Source organism: Polistes dominula, unplaced genomic scaffold (assembly GCF_049000335.1).
Source record: "Polistes dominula isolate Pdom_NZ unplaced genomic scaffold, Pdom_raw_medaka contig_33, whole genome shotgun sequence".
In the NCBI taxonomy this organism is placed as follows: Eukaryota; Metazoa; Arthropoda; class Insecta; order Hymenoptera; family Vespidae; genus Polistes; species Polistes dominula.
The window spans coordinates 4035422-4055197 of NW_028300998.1; the positions used below are offsets into that span (position 1 = coordinate 4035422).

Consider the following 19776-nt stretch of genomic DNA (forward strand, 5'->3'; position numbering starts at 1 on the left):
CAGGCTCCGGTAACGATTCCACCATCCTCCCGACCTCGTCGTTATGACTTGGCACCCCCCACCAATGTCCTCGATCACCCGGCAACCACCACCACCACTACAATCACTACTACTACCGAGCGTTACAGTTGAGGGATATAGGATCAACTCCGTACAACGGACTCTAACACGAATAAACCGAGGCTCGTCGTACATACCATCGGAACGTTTCCATGTTTTTCTCCTTCGCGAGACACGAGCCCACGTAGTCTACGTAGAACCTTGCCAGCTATCGTATTTGCTGTGCACAACTAGAAAATGTATCTCTTTCTTTTTCTCTCTTTTCTCTCTCTTTCTTTCTATATACTATATATGTATATGTACAAAGAGAGAAAGAGAGAGAGAGAAAAGGAAGCTACCGGTTGGCTATGCACGTAGGTACGTAGAGGTGTACGCGGGAGAAGAAGGCGCAATACCTTCCAGTAGAGCCGCGGGCAGTACAAAAGCTGGAAATGGGGCCTTTAGTTTTTATCGAGGGATAAAAGTCGTGATAAGCTGTATCAGGGGTATACCGTGAAAGAGCACAGCAACGTACCTGCCTGATATTCAGACCAGATCGCTCGCCAACTATATGTATATGCGTATATACGTTCCTCTCAGTGTTACTCCTTCTTTCTTGCCATCTCGGATTTGGTGTAGACATTGAAGATCGTTTCTTTGCTTCGATCCAACCGATTTTTTTTCCTCCATCGAATAAAAGAAAGACAAAGTAACGAGAACGTAAGCAGATAGTGTGAATTTATTTTAAAAATTTAAAATAGTTATAAATAACTGAATTGTGATAATAGACTGACAGTATTATTCGTTCTTTTCTTCGAAATAGAAAAAGAATTAGTTTTTTTTTGTTCATTATATATCAAGTTTAACGATCGTATTAAATGAGAAAATAAACTCAAAAAGATATAAGAAAGTAGATAAAAAAAAGGATAGCAATGTTCTTCTCGATCAGACCACTTTCTCGACATCGAAATAATTCGTTAAATTTGTTCCCTTACGACTCCTTCGTTATAGACCTTGTAGAAGGGTCAATATCTTGTAAAACGGTTCGTCGCTTCGAAGTAGCCTCGTATCGTACTTTTAGATTTCGTTCAATGGACTTACGTGACCCTTTCCTTCTGACTAGAGTTAGCTCTATAATTCTTTTCTATTATATTTACCGTGCCTTTATTTTCTTTAATTCGAAGAAACGCAGCTACCAGTGTTTTTGCATAATCGAACAATAAGTTTCATTGTGTGTTTTTCTTCTATTATTTACATGTTGGTGAAATTGCGATAGACAGGATGGTAAAGAATTTGTCAAAAAGATAACGAATATATCAAGAAATTAACCCTTTTCACTAGTAGGATAACAATGCACACTGAAAGGACAATGCGGGCCGTCGGTAATTGGAGTTACATTTGATGCGGGTTAATTGCAAGATGTCCTTGTAAAGTGTTGTAATAAGGAGATATAGAATATAATAGAAAAACGTCGAAGATGGCAATAGAAATACGAGTTGAAAGAAGAAAGAGAGAGAGAGAGAGAGAAAGAGAATCGAGCTATGATCCATAAAATGTCATTACCGAATGCGGATAAAGACGTCACTGTACAATACGCAATGCTGATCTAAGCGTAGAATGCGATACGAAGTATAAATATACTTTGAAAGCGAACTGTAAGCTCTTACATGAAACCCAATACGCTTTATTCGCAATAAACATAGACATAAATCGTTCGAATGACTAATTAGCGAGTTCTCTAAACATTTAACTCTTTAAAAGTTAGATCATTAAGTTATCTATCTCATTACTCTCGAAACAAAGATACGATCTGTATTCTCGATCATTGGTATCTTTCTATTCCCAGATCTCGAGGTATCGATGAACCTTTCCCACCGTTGAACGGTTAAAACGAAGAGTCGGCAATGAAATCGAAGCTGCGAATAGAAAGGAAAGTTCGGTAAACGTCAAGCGCACACTTTGTTCCAACCAATTCGAAATGCGGCTGGCTTGTACGAGAAGAGAAAGAGAAAGAGAACTATAGAGACAAAGAGAGCAAGAGATGGAAGTATGCAGCTCCCTATTCGGTATTGGCTATCTTGGAGCATAGATTATACAGAAGCCCTCTGGGAGAACGAACCACCCTACTATCTACCTTCGAACCCTCTTCTTGTACCTCGACCACGACCCGCCCTCATCTCTCTCTATCTCTCTTTCTCTCTATTCTCTTCCCTTTTAACTCTGACCTCTCTCTCTCTCTCTCTCTCTCTCTTTCTCTTTTTCTCTCTCGCTTGCTTTCTCTTTACATGCTATGGCTAAAGGTCTATATCGCGCACCGTCAAACCTGCCCGAATTGCTCGTCGTCGTGTTATGCAAACGGCCACATTTGTTACGATAGTGCTCGCCAGGGGGTCGTTCTCCACTACAGTGCCGTGCCACAATGTCGTAGAGACGTAGAGTAACACAGTCATATAGAGGATAGCAGAAAGAGAGAGAAAGAGAATAATCGCGCGAGTTGAGTTTCAGTCGAACGTGGCCACGATTCAAACCGAGTGCCTTCGAGCAAGCAATGCTCGAGGTGCCGGCAGCCTTTTCTTACCCTTTTTCAGCAAAGTCAACATCGTTCCGTATGTCAGCACTAAGCTTCTGTAACACGTTCTTTTGTCTCTCCTCGGTCAACAGGAAAAATTTTATCTTTTCTCTATCCTCTTTTATTATTAAATAGTCTCTCATTGTCAGAACTAACTTCCATCCCCATTGCATGCTTTCATATGCATTTATGTGGATATTACTGATTGCGAGTATAGAAGAATCGTGAAAATAAAATAAAATAAAACTTCGTGGAATAATAATAATGGTTAATTATCATTCCATTCTGATTTTGTTTAATTTTGCAACGATAGATAATCGCTGTAACGTTATCGATATTATTAAAGGAATTCAAGGGTACCTCTCAAGGTCCGAGAGAGTATTATATCTTTTGTTACTCGACGAGATAAACAAATGTTTACTTTTGAATTGAGATTCTTCGTCATATGATTTCTAACGAATGTTTTATTTCTTCTCTTCTTATAGGTCTATGAATGACACGCTGGCAGAGAAAAAGAGAAGGAAAGAAAGAGTATAGATAAACATTTCAAAGGTCGAATTATTATCTCGAAATTTGATAGCATGTAAGTATATACATACATTTAGTTCGTCTAACAATAAGAAGGCTAAAAATGTGAATTCTTTACTCTGTAGAAAATCGTGTGTGTTTCATTATTTATATTATTCAGTAAATATTGAAAAAATAATAAATCCTGTACATAAAAAATATTTCATTTTTAAATAATAATCTAACCAATTTTGCTCTTAATAGTTTCATTAAACTTTACAGAGAAAGAATTGGTCTTGGAAAAAGAATATTTGAGTAAATTTAATTAATCGTTTTGTAGATGTTTTTAATTAATTTTTAAATTTGATTGTTATATAGATAACCAAAAAAATAAAAATGTTGGTAATACATAAGGAATCTCTAAGGTTCGAAAATTCGTGAAATCGCGGATCTTCGTCAGTCGTCAGGCGTTTCTCGCTATCGTTCTGTCCTCGTCGTAAAACTTTATCGAGCGTGTAACCGACACCGCTCGGCGCATCATCGTATCGTTCGATTTTAACGACCATCCAGTGTGCTCGTTTCCCTTTGAAATGCCGTCGATGAACTTGAAATCTATGAGAGAGAGAGTGAGAGAGAATGACAAGATGTAGAAACGGTTCAAGGAAGTCCGATTTACTGCACTCGCTGATGTTGCGTTGAAAAACGCGTCTCTTTCTCTTTTACATTTAGTATTAGTTTCGCCCGAGGTTAGTATAATGAAGAAAAGTCCGAAGATTGTTAGAACAATCTAGTCGAAAAATACTCCAGCTTTAATCCTTTTATCCCAACGGTATAGATGGGGATAGGTTATCAAGATAAAATGTAAAGGAGCATCGTCTTCATTTTGCATTAAGAAAGTTTTCTTTGGAATTCGTCGTTGGACGAATACGAACGAGGTAAAAGAACAAAGAGAGAGAGAGAGAGAGAGAGAGAAAGATAGAAAGAGAAAGGAAAAAAAAAGAAAAGAGAGTGTGAGTGAAAGGGCGTAGAGGGACAAGGGTTAGATATTCTCTACTCTACTACGACGAACTTCCGCTACGGAGAAAAGGCGATTTTTCTCTTAAACACTACGGTAAACTAAAGTTTCGGCATAGAGATGAAGAGAAGTTTGACGCCAGCAACGACAACCGACCGGAGGACTACGATATCTGTTGAAAACTCTCACCGAAACGAGATGTTTGTTACGGGAAAGAGAAACTTTTAGCTAAAAGGGGCCAAACGCGAGCCGGAAACGCGAATGGTCCGAATCGTCATGAGTAAGTGGAAAGGGTAGATACTCGTTATATGTTTTAGAAATCTGACTTCTTCCTGTACAATTTGACTTTATATTCTTTTTTTTTCTTTCCTTAACGAACAACCGAAACTAACGGTCAGATCTTCTAATTTGAATTTCACAAGCGAGATTTTAAAAAAAGATGAAAGTAGCCATTCGATATTAATTAACATTTAGAGATACAGAGAGAGAGAGAGAGAGGAGAGAGAGAGAACTATATAATGTATTCGAATACAAATTTTTCGTAGAAATTCAAGAAAGAAGCGTTTAATAAATCAGATTGTGGAATAGTATATTGTATTTATATTTGGTTATCAAATAAGTAATATACGATATTTCTCGTGTATGTAAATTTTTTAACATTGCAACATCGTATAGATTGAGTGAACAATGGAGAATGTAAAAAGTTATTTGTTTATGGTATACAGAGAATTGCAATTAATAGTTAAGTTAAAATTAACGATTATAGAATAAATATTCCCACGTCTGTTGAGTCAAATGATTTAACGAATTATTTAAAATCAATGAAAATCTTTTGATAAGGATCTTCGGATAATAGGACTAAATACAGTAGCATAGAAAGTAGGCGTATCCGACCAATATGTAAGAATTTGCAATCGCGTTTCGCACGTGCTTCGTTCTTATTTCAGATAGATTTCATTTTGCTTATTACACGACTTGGAGAATCGATTATTTTAATTGAAATCCGCGATTTCGAACGCCAATATACCTACCTACCTATCGTATAACGAACATATTATAATTTAACAGCAAAGATCTTACAATTCATTCGATATTTCCGAGGGAAATGGCGAGTCGAGTAAATTAATAGAACGAAGGCTACGCGAACAGGACTTTAAACTCGATCGAAAAGTAAAGGTAACGCGAATGAAAAGAACGGGTTAACCTTATATGGAATCGAATGCAATGAAAAAGAAGAAACGAGATTCCGGGATAAAAGTGATGGTATAATTGCGATAAATTATACCATCCGGTAATAATTAGCTGGGTACGCAGGCAAACAGATGGGGGGCTCCTCATCCGTGTAAACGTACATTTCGATATTTCAAAGCTTTGGCAAGAGTCGGCAACTATTCTATATCTACTTAAATAAATACCTACATACCTATGCATTTATGTATATATTATATATATATACCACTTAGTCAAGCTCCCTTGGTAATCAGTTCATTAAGGTTAATGGTTGCCTCTCTAAATTAAAACTCGAACGATCACAAAGACTGCTTATCGGTTAAGATCGCACGTGCTTCATACTAGAACAAAAGATTAAGACCACAAATCTAATTTCTTTTAGCGCTTGATAAACATAAACTATATATATAGTTTGTTCGTCGTTCGTACGTTCGTTGAGTCGAAATAACTTTTCTATCCTATCTGGCTGTTGTTTAAAAAATACTCGAGACGATGAAGCGGTCAACGTTACGTTTTATCGAAGTACTTTCGCGATACGCTTTGATCGGCTAAGAGCATTCTTTATAGATGTACGTTGGGGTAATTAAGAAATGTATTTTTCTTTTCTAAATTTTATGACTATCCTTTTTTTCACATCGTATTCTATTTTCGTACTTAAAAGTTCTTTCAAAATTGTACTACTTCGTTAAGCCACCATTTACGCTCGTTACGTCATCATCTTAAAATGTATCAAGAATATAAGATGAGTTTATCGTTTGGTAATAGGAAAAGAACAACCAATCGGTAGTATGCGTTTTGTTTATACGGCAGCGAAACGATACGACGGCATTAGTAGAAATTTACGAGGATATCGGTAAATCTGGCACGTCGTAAAAAACTCAAACGATTACTTCCGATGGACGACGATGCTATTTCTCTTTTTCTCTCTCTCTCTCTCTCTCTCTGTCTCTCTCTTTCTCTTTCTATCACTCTCACTCTCTCATTCCCTTTATTTTTTATTAATTTCATGGCTTTTGATAAAGACTACTTTCGACTTATAATGTTGTACATAAATGCATACAAGTTTAAAGGAATTTATTTAAATACCCTGTGAAATATTTTTTTCTTTCAAAGAATCTACTATTTATTTATCGCGCTTAAAAGATAAGCCAGTAACATTAATGAACACGATGCAAAACTTACTTGACGAGTTAAAAAATTAATTAATAATAATATAGGAATCGTTAAAATTTATTTGAGTAATAGTTCCATTTATATGTAATGTTTTCAAATACGAAATTTCATTGTAGGAATGTCGTTGTCCGATGAATCGTGATCTTATCAAATTAAACAGAAATTCATGTTGACAAATAAAAATATTCATTCGTTTATTAAAATTTAATTAATATTTAAAGTAGTCATATATATATATAATACTTCTTTAATAATATTAACTAGTATATATGATAATTATTAAAATCTTCGTGATAAAATTCATATAACATATTGAATTTCTTCCCCTTCACCGCCCCCATCAGATGTAACTAAACCTAAAGACACACATTTTTTTTTTATTTTCCAGAGAGTCATGGCCAAACAAACGAAGCCTTTACTTTCACTTTGTCAAGATACTAAAAAAGCATCGGTGATTTACACGCTTCGATCCTTTGATCAGGTAAACTTGACTTTCGACTATTCAGAATCAGCCATGACGAGATACGTGACAAAAAAGATAGGGTGAAAGTTTCGTAAAAAACTCAACTATTCCTTAAAAAACTCAGCTATTCCTTAAAAAAGTCGAGATTTTTTTTTTCTCGTAAAAGGGTATCGTTTCTTTTCTCTTCGCTGTTGGTATCGAGAGACAGAATAGAACAAAAAGAAACAGACAAAAAACGAAAGTGTTTGAAAAAAGAAAAAAGGAAAAAGAAAGTTAGGAAGTTTCCTTGGAGCATCCTGTTGTAGGCCGTTTATACGAGTTTTGGTCTCTTGTTAAAAAAGCAGGAAAGTGAAAATTATATTTCGTAAGGTGTAATAATAAAATAAATATAATGAAAATAGACACAAAAATAAAATAGCGATCTCGTGTCCGATGAAATACGAGAGAGAAAGAGTACTTTTAAGTGGAACGACCCCTAAGCTATTTTGTAATGTTATCGACGAAACTCGAGATGCAGCTGCACGTGTCATTGCGCCATTCCTACGAGTGCCCTATACAAATGTCCACGATACTTCTCTCTTGACCGTTTGCATATATGCATATTATCGTTATGCAGGTAAAGTACATCGGTTGCATACTTATGTGAACATCTCGTAGAAACTTTTTCGTGGATTCTGTCGTCGCGAACGGGACGTGCCTCGAAGTGAAACGATTCCCTGTTAGACTTACCATGACCCTGAGAAACATTGCGACATACACTTATACATTTCGCGTTTAGATAATAGTTAATGTTAAATATCAAATTAATTTTATTTAATTTCGTGTACATAAGCCTTAATTCTTTTTCCTTATTATTTTCATTCTTTTTTTTAATCAATCTAATTTAGAATATATTAGATATATATTTTTAAAAATAAAAACATATTAGAGAAATATATTTTTGAACGTTGCTATTATGACGATGAGTAAAATTAAAACAGCAAATATAAAACAAGTAAAAAGAAAAAGAAAACATAATAATGAAATTCAATTTACTTTTTTCTCATCATCGTAATCTAATAGAATCATTCAAAAATTTGGATTTTAGTAAGAAAAGGATAAAAATGCAGCAACCGTCGGCAAAGATAGTAAAGATATTCAGGTCGAATAGGTAGCGCTTCATTAAATTTGCACTTACGTCCATTAATATCGAATTTCGGGAATTACAGGAGCAAGCACAGGCTCCAGTTCCGTTCGTATTGGAGCACGAATGGGAAGCGATAAAATAAGTTGGGGCCCAGCGAGATCGGTTGGGCACGCGATTCTCAACGATAGCAGGCTGCCTACGTAGAGAGGATGCTGCGTTGAAAAGCCCGGTTTAAGGTAGAGGAGATAAAAGTAAGGCGGCCTTTGCGAGGAGGTGCAGGAAAGTGTAAACGTACGGTGACGTTTAGAATCGACCGGTCGTCCTGGGGATTTGACTGGTATGATGCTTTCGGCACGCGACAAAACGGGGTACGCGCTGCGCCGTATGACCATAAAATAAACGTTTGGGGTGGCGCAGGCGGAGGCCAAAGCTAGCAGCGCATAAACACTTATATAACGGCAATTAAACTGCTTTTAAGGCCCATAAAACTGCAGTTTCAATAATCTCTGTGACAACACGATTCTCTCTCTCTCTTTCTCTTTCTATCTATCTCTTTCTCTCACTTTATCTCTCACTCATACAAAAACATTCACACTTTCTCTTTTTCTCTGTTTTTCTTTCTGACCTGCCTTTTCTTCCATACCCTTCGTATCTCTTCACGATTCCATTCCCCGATCCTTTTCACCTCTCCCTTATACCCCTTTTTTACCCTTCCTCTTCGTCCTTCGAAATACTCAATAATTTTCTCCATGAGTTAGATCAAGCTAACGTCGTTTCAGGTCGAACGGTTTTTATTCTTTTGAAAGGAACGGTGAAGAGAATGAAACCTTAAAAAAAAGGATAAAAGAAAAGGGAAAAAACGCGTAGGAAGAAAGTCGAAGTAATGTTCGGGTAGAACAGAGGAAAAAGGCGTCGACGTTCGAAACGATCACAAAACTCGTTTTCATGAGTTCAGGATTGTCGTAGTTTTCCGAGAGGGTAAAACAGGGTTGCTGGTCACGGGGTGTTCACGCGATAGTAACGAAACGCGTACGCCTAGTTGGATTTCGGTGTGTACAGAGAAGGTTAGCGCGAGATAATGTATAATTTATAATCAGACCGAAGCTGCGTCGTTGTACGAGCTGAATCCTCCGCCCCGAGAGCCGGCAACCCCTCATTAGCATTCGATGATGGCTGCCGCGTCCTGCAGCGTCGGTATTATCCCATTTCATCGTTCCTGCTTGTTCCTCCCCTACCTGGACCTCTTCTCCACCTTTCCCATCCTCCACCAATGCTACCCCTTCTTTCTCTTTTCCTCCACCATAGTCACTCTTAGCGCCGTCGCTTCAACTACGTTTCTCCCTCTTTATCTTTCTTACTCTCCTTTCTTTCTTGCTTTCTTTCTGCATCGAAGGCGCCATCGAATATTCCCTCAAAAAGTATGACACCTATTGCAATTTCGTTCGAAGTACGCTTCGTGGGACGAATTCCGGATGGATGGCCCATCTTTCCCAGTTCGTACGTGCGCCTGAAGGAGAAAACTTTTCCTCCGGTTATAACTTGCCATATCAATGATATATCTACTACAATTTCTCGAGGCCGGTTAGAAAATTGTTTCTTCACGACGACGGATCGACATGTGGTCGATAATTATGACCACTAGGGTTAAGGTAGGTATACATTTATCGAATGTTATAAATATATATGTATTCTGTTTTTGTTGTTGATATATCTTTATGTATATTTGTTTATTGTAAATTTGAAAGATTTGAGAGGGGAAGACATTTACATGATTAGTATTAACGAAGAGTAAAAGAGAGGAAGAAGGATTAATTGAAGTATTTTAAAAGTGGCAAATCTGAAAAATTCTCAAGAGGCCGTAATGTAATAATCGGTGTAATTCGATTACATTCTTTCAACGACTATAAAGAAGTCAGATTGTAGAGTTTTCGCATTGCGGCCTCGTTGGAACGACTAACGAAGATCGGGTTCGCTCCATAAAAGTGTAAAGGATGATAGGTAATGATTTTATGAGCACGATCTACGCCCACTCCTCGTCACGCCGTCATCGTTTCCCTCTACTTCTTTCCTCTCTTTAACAGTCTACTCGGCCCTAAGCTTGGCTCGAGTAATATAAACGCATCGTTGAAAGTGAGCGAAACGGGCTCGTGAGATTTCCACTTAACAATTTTTTCACTCTTCCTTCATAAACGTTTTATGTTGGTAAGTAAGGAAGTTACGTGAAAAATACGTTTGTTTTCTCGAGAATAATAAATAATTCATCTTATTGATCTAGGACATCTATCTTAACTTTCTAAGAAACTTAAAATTATCTATCTAATTTTATTCATTATAATAAAAATGTGTATGAACAAATTCTATTACGATAATAATATTTAGCAATTCATCATTAAAGATATTTCTTTAGGAGTTATCATAATCTTTGAAAAAGAAGAGATATTGCGAATTCAGCAGAACGTATATGCATGCTTTGCATACATGCTATACATACTTACATACTATAGATACTTACATATGTGCATATATAACTCGGCCGGTGTTAGCTTTAGTGATCTTGTAAATATTATCGAATAGGAAAGAAAAATATTAGCTAAGCCTTTCTCCTCCGACAGAAACGATAGGCTTGACCATGGATTCAGAATCCGGGAGTACGAGGTCCGTTTGAAATTATTAACCGGTGAGCGTAAACAAACCGAGATAATAAAATAAAAAGTGTTTGAAGTTTTAATTTTATCTAATCGCTATTTACTACGCCATTGTATGGCCGTAAGTGGCTCTATAAAAGATAGGCGCCGGATTATTTGCCAGCAACATTATCACAGTGACGACAGGTGTAGTTGGCCGTATACATGTCCTTCTTGCATGCACAAGTATCATAAATGAATAGGATACAACTTCGCGCGTGCGGCCGGTAGTACGACTCACGTGAACGTTCCCAAACCATGACCTTGCTCTTGACGCGTTCAAAAGATCCCACATATATTACGTAGTAGTTACGTAGGCGAGCCTTTTCATTTCTCTAAAGATTAGACAATGCAAATGGTTACTAAGTACGTAAATGTAAACTTGTTAGTATTCTTCGTGAGTTTCATAAATTTCGATTAATTTGCATTTGAAAAACTATTCTAATAAATACGTTGAACATAGTTTGATAATTAATAACCATAACTTTATATCAATAGATGTAGTAATAATTTTTAATTGCTAACTAGATAGGGGCATTGTATGCTAAAAACACTGTCGTCGTCGCGTCGTTGAACTTTGAACTAAAAGAAAAAGATTTTTTGTAATTTAAGCTTGGAAAATATACACGAGATAGAGGGTAAGTCCCTGTGAATAGAAATCAGGGAAGAAAAATATGCTTACCATATGTAACTGTATGAGGGCGTCCTGCGCAAGGAAGAGAAATCCTTATACGCGACTTCTCGTAAGCTTTCCCCTAATAACGATATCGTTTGAGAACCCTTTTGTCGCGTATTTCCGACGTATGTATATATGCACATAAGTATGTATGTAGTATAGGTAAGGAGGTACGTAGACATAGTATGTGTATACGTAAGAATACTATGTATTATTTTATTGAAACCCGGTAGCTCTTGCAAATATATTTTTAGCGGAATCTCCTCGGTCGTATAACGTACTACGTTACGATTCTAATTAACGAGAGAAATGCGGAATAAATATGAGCGATCTTAAGATAAAAAGAGGAAGGAACTTTACTCACCACATACGACTCTGTCAAAGGGACTCATCCAATCTGCAAAACAACAAAAATATCATTATAGAGACGTACTCGAAAGTCGTGAGCATCCGCTGATTAAAAGACTCGACATCCTTGTAAATTATGTTACGATATTTTCATCGGGCGACAACGTTCCCAGAACATTCTGCGAGTGTCGTTTTCGAATAAGAAAGAGAAAGAGAAAGAGAAAGAGAAAGAGAAAGAGAAAGAGAAAGAGAAAGAGAAAGAGAAAGAGAAAGAGAAAGAGAAAGAGAAAGAGAAAAAGATAAAGATAAACGAAGCTAAAGCAAGTCAAGGTTTCTTTATTCTTAAAAAGAGAAAGAAAGAGAGAGAAAGATATTCACGTTCGTCGAACTTTTTAGCGGATGCTCGCGTTCATAAGACACAAATGTAAGTATATAAGTAAATAGATATATACAACGTTGAGAGTTAAGAGACTTAAGCCGACAGAGAGATGCAAGCGTAAGAGAAAGAGAAATAAAGTGAGAGAGAGAGAGAGAGAGAGAGAGAGAGAGAAGAATAGGAAAAGGGAAAGGTGGGACAGAAGGGGGCTTTCGACGTCTCATATGTTTTGCTGCTCCAACAAGATGCAATTAGAAAGTTAGGAAACTCTTAGCAGTGAGACGCACAAAGCTCGCAATAATTTGAGGTGGCAGGGGGGGGAAGGATTAAAGGAAGGATCGGCATTGCTAAAGCACATCTCCCGTAATCCTTTTTGTCTCCCGATTCAATTTAAGCGGCACCGGATTACGCCCCCGGCGCGACCACGATTACGATGACGACATTTTTTTCCGCGCATTCCTTTCTTTCTCTCTTATTGTTATCTTTTTCGTTCTATATCTCTACATTATGGCAATTAAAATTCTATGAAATTATAGTTGATTATTTTGTATAATCTATATTGAATCTAATTGATCAGGTCATAATAATCTGATTTTTTGCAATTATTTTTTGTTTTTGAATAAAGATGAATATTGAAAAGAATTTTTTATATGATAAGGTTATTTATAACCCACATATATATTGACAGATGGAAATATTGCATTTAATTTAATTACGGAAACAATTAAAAAAAAAAAAAGAATACTGATCACAAAATTTGTATACCAATGAGTTTAAAACGGAAATAACTTTTATTCATATAGTATGTTTATTCATTTAAATGTTAAGCATGATACTTATATACAATTACTAGAAGAAATATTAATTTATTAATATTTTTTTGTCACTGAATTTATTATCAACAAGTTTACATTCGGTAATCAAGTAATCATCATTATAGCTGGTGATCTTTAAATGTTTGGCACGAAATGAATACTCAGACGAATATATTCGATGATTGGACGGTCAATTGGCAAGACAAAATTCAAAAGATTAACATCCAATCGTTACGCTATTTTAAAACAGCGACAGGAAACAAACTCTGTCTAATAATTTATATACCCTACGATTACATCTCAATTGAAGTATATTTAAAGGTAGGCAGATACCGTTTTAATTACTCTTTACCTTATATTATTACCATTTGTCTCTTTATGAAGAAAAATATGAAAATAATTTGATATTTGTGAAAGTTGTATAATTTTGGAATATTAATGAATCTTACGAAATTCATGACTTAATGAACACGCGTTGCATTATCGCATTTGCAAATCTAAGTTATAAATTTGATAATTTTAAGGAGAAGAAATTTATCCATAGCTTAATGAATATTCAAAAATATAATAACAACAATATTCGACTTCAGGATCGATTGAATTAAGTAAAACAGTGAAATATTCTAAACAGTTAAAATGTTTATCTGTTAAGAGAATGTTCAAGGAACAATGATAGATAAGAAATAAGAAAAGACATATTTTTTGCACGAGTTTACAAAGGTGCACGCTTGAGTAACATTAGCGACGCAAAAACACGACATCGATACTTTGTTCGAGCTAATAAATTAACGAAGAAGTATCGTCGAAGGTGGTACACGGATAATGCATTATGTACGACACGAACAGAATAAGTTTCTCGTTAAACAATAGGAGTTATCGCCTCGGCGTGAGCTAGAATTTACCAAGTTTCATTATAGAAAAGAAAAAAACAGAAGTGTAGAGCAAGGCAAAGCTATCTTTGAAACGTGCAACATCGTGTCACGAGGTAGACACGGATAATATTTTATTTTGATTACGATATTATACATTTGAAAAATTAATTAGTCAAGATTGTAAAAGAGTAAATTTGTAAACATAGTAGAAAATAGAAAATCTAAGGATAAAAAAAGGTAAGGTACTCACCCGTGATGGACATCCAGGGATAGCGAGGAATGTCCGAAATACCAGGCTGACCGGTGGTAGGCTGCTGGCAGGAGGTGAGAGGGTCGACAACAGCCGAGGCCGCGGCAGCCTGGTGATAGAATTGTGCCGCCGCGGCCATAGATGCGGATGCGGCTGAGACGGCAGAGGAAGCTGAGGCGGAAGAGACGAGGCTACCAGGAGTAGCACCGTTTTGATGATGATGGCCGAGGGTGTAGTTGACCATCGGGTCAGCCGATGTGGGTGCGACATTGCCAGCAAGGTTGGCGGTATATCGGCAAGATTTGTCACCTGCTGTCGCGGCATCGACGGCCGCTGCCGCGGCGAGGGCAGCGCTCGAGGCTGCGGCCGCGCTCGAACCGAACCCAGGTACCATGCTGGAGGTCGCACCGAACGCGGCCGCCGCGACCGCTTGCTGTTGCTGGTGATGATGGTGCGCGGCTGCTGCCGAAACGTAAGGATACATGCTTGATGTGGTGCGGGCCGCCGGCGAGGTCGAGGCCGAACTACCCGAGTGTTGAGGGCTCGAGCCCGTCGGACTCGGCGAATTGTGTTGCTGTGCGTAATTTACTGCCGCGGCCGCGACCGCAGCCGCGGATAGGCTTGATTCTAAGCTCGCAGCCGCGCTCGCCGGACTGCTCGCAGCGGTACACGCCTGGATCGTACCGGGATTCGTGCTAGTGAACAGTTGTTGGTGATGGAACTGGTGGTGATACTTTGGTAGCATACTATCGATTATGAATTTCGAACTCATATCGCCCGGCCGATGAGCGATCGAGCCCTATCGCCGCGATCCCTCCTCGTCCGGCGTCGGCCTTCGCTCGGACGTCAACCGACGTCCTCAGCGACGTCCTCAACGCCGGCAACCGCGTGCCGTCCTCCTCGCCGGCGGCTCCCTCCTCATTGCTTTTACTTCTTTAATCTTCCTCTTCCTCTTATTTATTCTCCTTCACTCTTTTATTCTATTAAATATGCTTCTTTATCTTCTTCTTCTTCTTCTTCTCTTCCCTCTAAGACTATCCTTCACATCTACCTATCGCCACTTAGCCAAAAAGCCAACACATTTCTTTTCCTTGTCACAAGTATTAGACTATAATTAGATAATAAAAATCGCGATTAGCGCGCGCGAGTAAAGATCGATCACGACTATTGCGAACCGATCATCATCTCACCGTCGATCCATTCTCGAGATATTAACTAACTCGTTTGCGCGCGCGTTCACTCTTCTCGTTCACGAAATTGGCAGGCCCGATGACAATGACAATCGCGGCGACGACGACGACGACGACGACGACGACGACGACGGCAGCGACGGCAGCGACGGTAGCGACGATGGCAGCCAGCAGCCGATGGAACGGCGCACCACTGCGAGGAGAGAGAGAAGAGAAGAGCCGTGGCCCCTCTGTCAGGTGTTAGAAGCCGTTTCTTGCGTACTTCTCGGATAGTCGACGAATCCTTTATGGGCCATGCATGAAGGTACTATAGCCCCCTATACCGAACGCCGCGTACTACAACCCACGGCCAGCTAAATGTAACCCCTTACAATAATGGCGCCGCTTGTCTCTCCGCGTTCTGCCCCCCTCTCTTCGACGGTCGAGCGTGGAGCGCCGGCTGCCGGGGGCACCAGCTGGTAAACACTGCCGGCCAATCGACGCGCGCTCTTTACCGAGCCCCGCCAATCCGGCGCAGGCTAGGCGCGCCAAGATGAATGGCTCTTTCTCTCTCTTTCTCTTCTCTTTCTATCTCTTTCTCATTTTATCTCCTTCTACCACGTTTTCTCTTTCTCACTTGCTCCTTCTTGTAGCAAGGTTCGCCTCTCTCCGATCTTCTCTCTGGCTTTTTATTTGTGTGTGTGTCTATGTATGTTTCTTCGTCTATCTCTTCACGTAAGTATATATGAATATGTGGATATGTGTACAAGAACATACATGTGTGTGTATGTTTCGAGAGAGAGCTTATACCTTGCACGATCTGCTCAGCCGACGGTCCGCTCCTTTCGACGAGCGACTACTCTGCGAGTCGCTCGTTGCCTCCCTCAGAGATCTCTCTTTCTCTTTCTTTTTCTCTTTCTCTTTCTTTCTCCATCTCTCTTTCTCTTTCTCTCTATGTGTCTATCTCTCTGAGATCGTCTTTCTCGCTTTTGTATGTTGCGAAGCGTAATCGCGAATCGTCGGTGTAGCAACTCCATCATTTCTTCCTCTCTCCTCCGTATTGAGAAATCGTTCGTTTTCTTCTGCATCCTATCTATCGACTACTTTAAACTCGTTGAAACTCTTCATACCTCGCGATAGTGGAACGTTCGAACGTATCTCTCGGAAAAATAATTGCTTTTCGTTTCTTAAAGATTAATCCTATTGGTTGTTTTTGCCGACGGAGAGACCAACGAATAATAGTATCGAATTCGTTCAGCATAACTAGTAATACTTATGTACCCATTAGATATTCTTATGTGAAAGGTTAGGTTCATCCAGGTATCTTGGTGGTCTTTGAGAGAAAAGTGGAAAGTACGAGGTAATGGAGAAGAAAGGGGCGTGCGGTAAAAGGAAAAGAATAAGGGAGAGGGTACGCATTCGGAGGGTTGAAAGACACAAGGGCGGGAAAAGTCTTAGCCGGTTTTGACGTTCCTTACGATGGACAGCCCATTTTACACACCCCATTTTCTAGATAAATTTCAAGTATCTAGACTTTCAGCCTACCGACCGATAGATGGCTGGCTGGCTAGCTGTTCTTTTTCGACGGCGTCAATCCACCGAGACAAATTATCATAAAAATCGTTACAACGCCAACTTAGCTATGCTTTATCGTTGCTATTCACGATACCAGTCCTAAGACTAGTCTTAGAAACGCGATCGTTATGTTAAGAAATTCCTAGGTAAATAGGTTCTGGTTACTTACCCTTGTCTAACCGGATCCATCGAATCTGAAACAAAATAACTGACGTTAATATTTCTAATCTGCTTCTAATCATCTTTTGTGGAGGAAAAAAGAAATATTTTATTCTACGATTAAATGTAAGGAACATGTAAGTACTTAATTAATAAAATTATTATTCTTTATTAAAGTCTAAATAAAAATATAACATTTAAAAGTATGTTGATTAGTAAGTTGATTGATATAATTAATATTAGATTGTAGATATTTTAATACTTCTTCTCGTACAACGATAATAAGTTTTTTTTTTTTTATGTAAAATCGAAGTAACACATGATTATTCAAATTATATTTAACATTTTTTTTTAATATGTACAAAATCTGTAGAATTACTGAAAACACTTTTTTCATTGTAGAATACTTATGATACTAAATTTTTCAGTAGGGAAATTTAAAAAAGATAACTCCTTTCTCTTCTTTCATCTCACCCAGGCTCCACACACATGCATATATAAATATTTTTATTGGTAAATTTTCATGAATGAATATTTGCTAAAGCAATCTGTTCACATATACCTATCTCAAACAAATAAATATTCCCATTCAGTCAAGAAGAACTCAGATAAAACAATTGTTTGAGCATTTTAATGTATGTTAATTTATCAACTCTATATGAAAAATATTCATATTCGTTTAAATATAATATTTATTAATAAACACGTACTTTTAATACACATATGCGAAAAAACTCAAAAATATTAATTTTTCCTACGTAGAAAACGCATGTGTAGAGCAAACATTTCTGCTTTAACTCCACGTGTACGTTCTTAAATTCTAACGTAAATCACTTTTTACAAACACATGATAGAAATTCACTCAAATTATCCATCAAATATTTTTGATGTTTTTGAATGATCTCTATTTAAAAAAAAAATATATTCGCTAACTTAAAGCCACACGTAATCGTGTTAAAAGATGCAAATAAACAAAATAACGCATAATATAATTCTGAACAAAATTAATATTTTATTTGTCATAGTAATAGTTCATTAAAATGTATAAATATTAAAATAAAATATGTTTAATCAAAATAATCAAATGTTTTTTCGATGAACAATTTTTTGTAATTAAATGTAACCACAAAGGATTGAAGAATATTTGCATAATTTTGTTGTTATACATTAAACATTAAATAATAAAAATTATTGATATGTTTTATAGGATTGTTAAAAAAAAAACTTGATTTCCATATATGAAGATTTGAATGGAAGCTTTGGAGAGAAGAAACGATGAACTACATTCAGAAAAGGCGTGGTCCTCAGGTACCAACGAGACAACAGAGAGAAGGGGAAGAATTTTTTTCCAAATATGAGAGAAGAAGTATCCTCTGTCTGAAAATTTAATCTACGAAGACGAATGTTTTGTATTTTTTTGACTTTTCTAGGCACCGCGGGAAATTGTATCCATCCTTTGATATACCGCTTGTGTTTCGTATAACATTCAATGTTAGACACCAAGTAGAAAAGTAGAAGAAAATAAATGTTCTCCATTGTTGTTTCATCGAGGCGTCGAAACGATTCTTGTTAAATCACGATGAAGAACATATAATTTATGATAATAGATGATCCTCTCTCTCTTACCACGAACAAAAGATTTTAATCTATCGAGTTCTTTCCTTCTATTCAACCTTTATTTATCTTTACGTTTTAAATTTTTGTTCACGATGATTTAAAAAAAAAAAAAAAAGCGGAATTTTTCTTATCCACCCTTTTTATTACCACGAAAAGATTTCGATCATGTTGTTTATTAGAATAATCGTATATCTATGTATTTGATAATAAATCGTTTTTTTTTTATTTTACAGATAGGTATATGTTATAGTTTATCAACCGATATTTTTATAAAAAATAATCGTTCAAAAATATTCACTAAAATTCCCCTTTCATATAATTCAAGGATACGATTTTTATTCTAATTTTAGTTTACGACTTGTGTTTCATTGTGAAAGAGTTCAGGGTATAGAATTATGAAGATCATAAATAGCGTTCTCCTTCCTTCTTCTCCATTTCGTAGCACCCTATAATACATGGATTTCAAGGACATCTGTTATCCAGTCGATTGGAAATAACAGAAGGAATTTCGAATTTTCTTCAAGGATCTTTCATTTTGTTTATTCTTCAAGTTATAAGGAATAACATATAGAGATCTATTACAGTTAGTAATTTATTATAATAAAATAATAAGGTTTGTAGAATATAGAAAAAAAAGGAAATGTCTTGTGTATGTAACAAACGACTATTACGATACCCTAAGGAGATCTTATTGATGGCGCTTATCGCCACCCATGTCGATCGTCGATGAACCCGAGCTTTTCTACTACCTTCCCACACGAAGTGGCAGTTTTGGGATCGATAGATCATTCCAATAGAGTTTTGCTAATTCTACTCACGCTTTCCTATCTCCTCACGTAGGCGTATGGTGTTAGCCACGTCAAGATGGATAGATCACGACTACGCAATGCACAATGACTTAGAACTTTTTAGAAATGAAAAAAAAATTAAAATAAAGAAAAAGAAACGTCATATATTTCTTTCAGCGGATAAAAGAAACGATACATTTATTAATTATTCCGACCGTCGGCTAAACGTCTTAATAAAAATTGGAAAAACAGCTTTTTTTTTACTATTTATTTTTCTTTCATTTTCATTCCAAAGATCCGGGAATACATATTTTATCTGTAGCTA

General features: G+C 37.1%; 1 protein-coding gene and 1 long non-coding RNA gene across 3 annotated transcripts in view; both read right to left on the minus strand.

Annotated features, from left to right (window-relative positions):
- Positions 1-15396, minus strand: part of LOC107065735 (homeobox protein abdominal-A homolog) — a 28195-nt gene extending 12799 nt beyond the window's left edge. For both annotated transcript variants that reach the window (XM_015319683.2, XM_089173461.1), the window contains exons 1-2: positions 14144-15396; positions 11847-11879 (exon numbers count right to left, since the gene is read on the minus strand). In XM_015319683.2, coding sequence (XP_015175169.1) covers positions 11847-11879; positions 14144-14915 — 805 coding nt within the window. In that variant the 5' untranslated portion in view covers positions 14916-15396. The remainder of the gene's footprint in view (positions 1-11846; positions 11880-14143) is intronic.
- Positions 1-19776, minus strand: part of LOC149032231 (uncharacterized) — a 145883-nt gene that overhangs the window by 73797 nt on the left and 52310 nt on the right. Inside the window, exon 2 of the long non-coding RNA XR_016176877.1 lies at positions 17057-17081. This is a non-coding gene — a long non-coding RNA (uncharacterized LOC149032231). The remainder of the gene's footprint in view (positions 1-17056; positions 17082-19776) is intronic.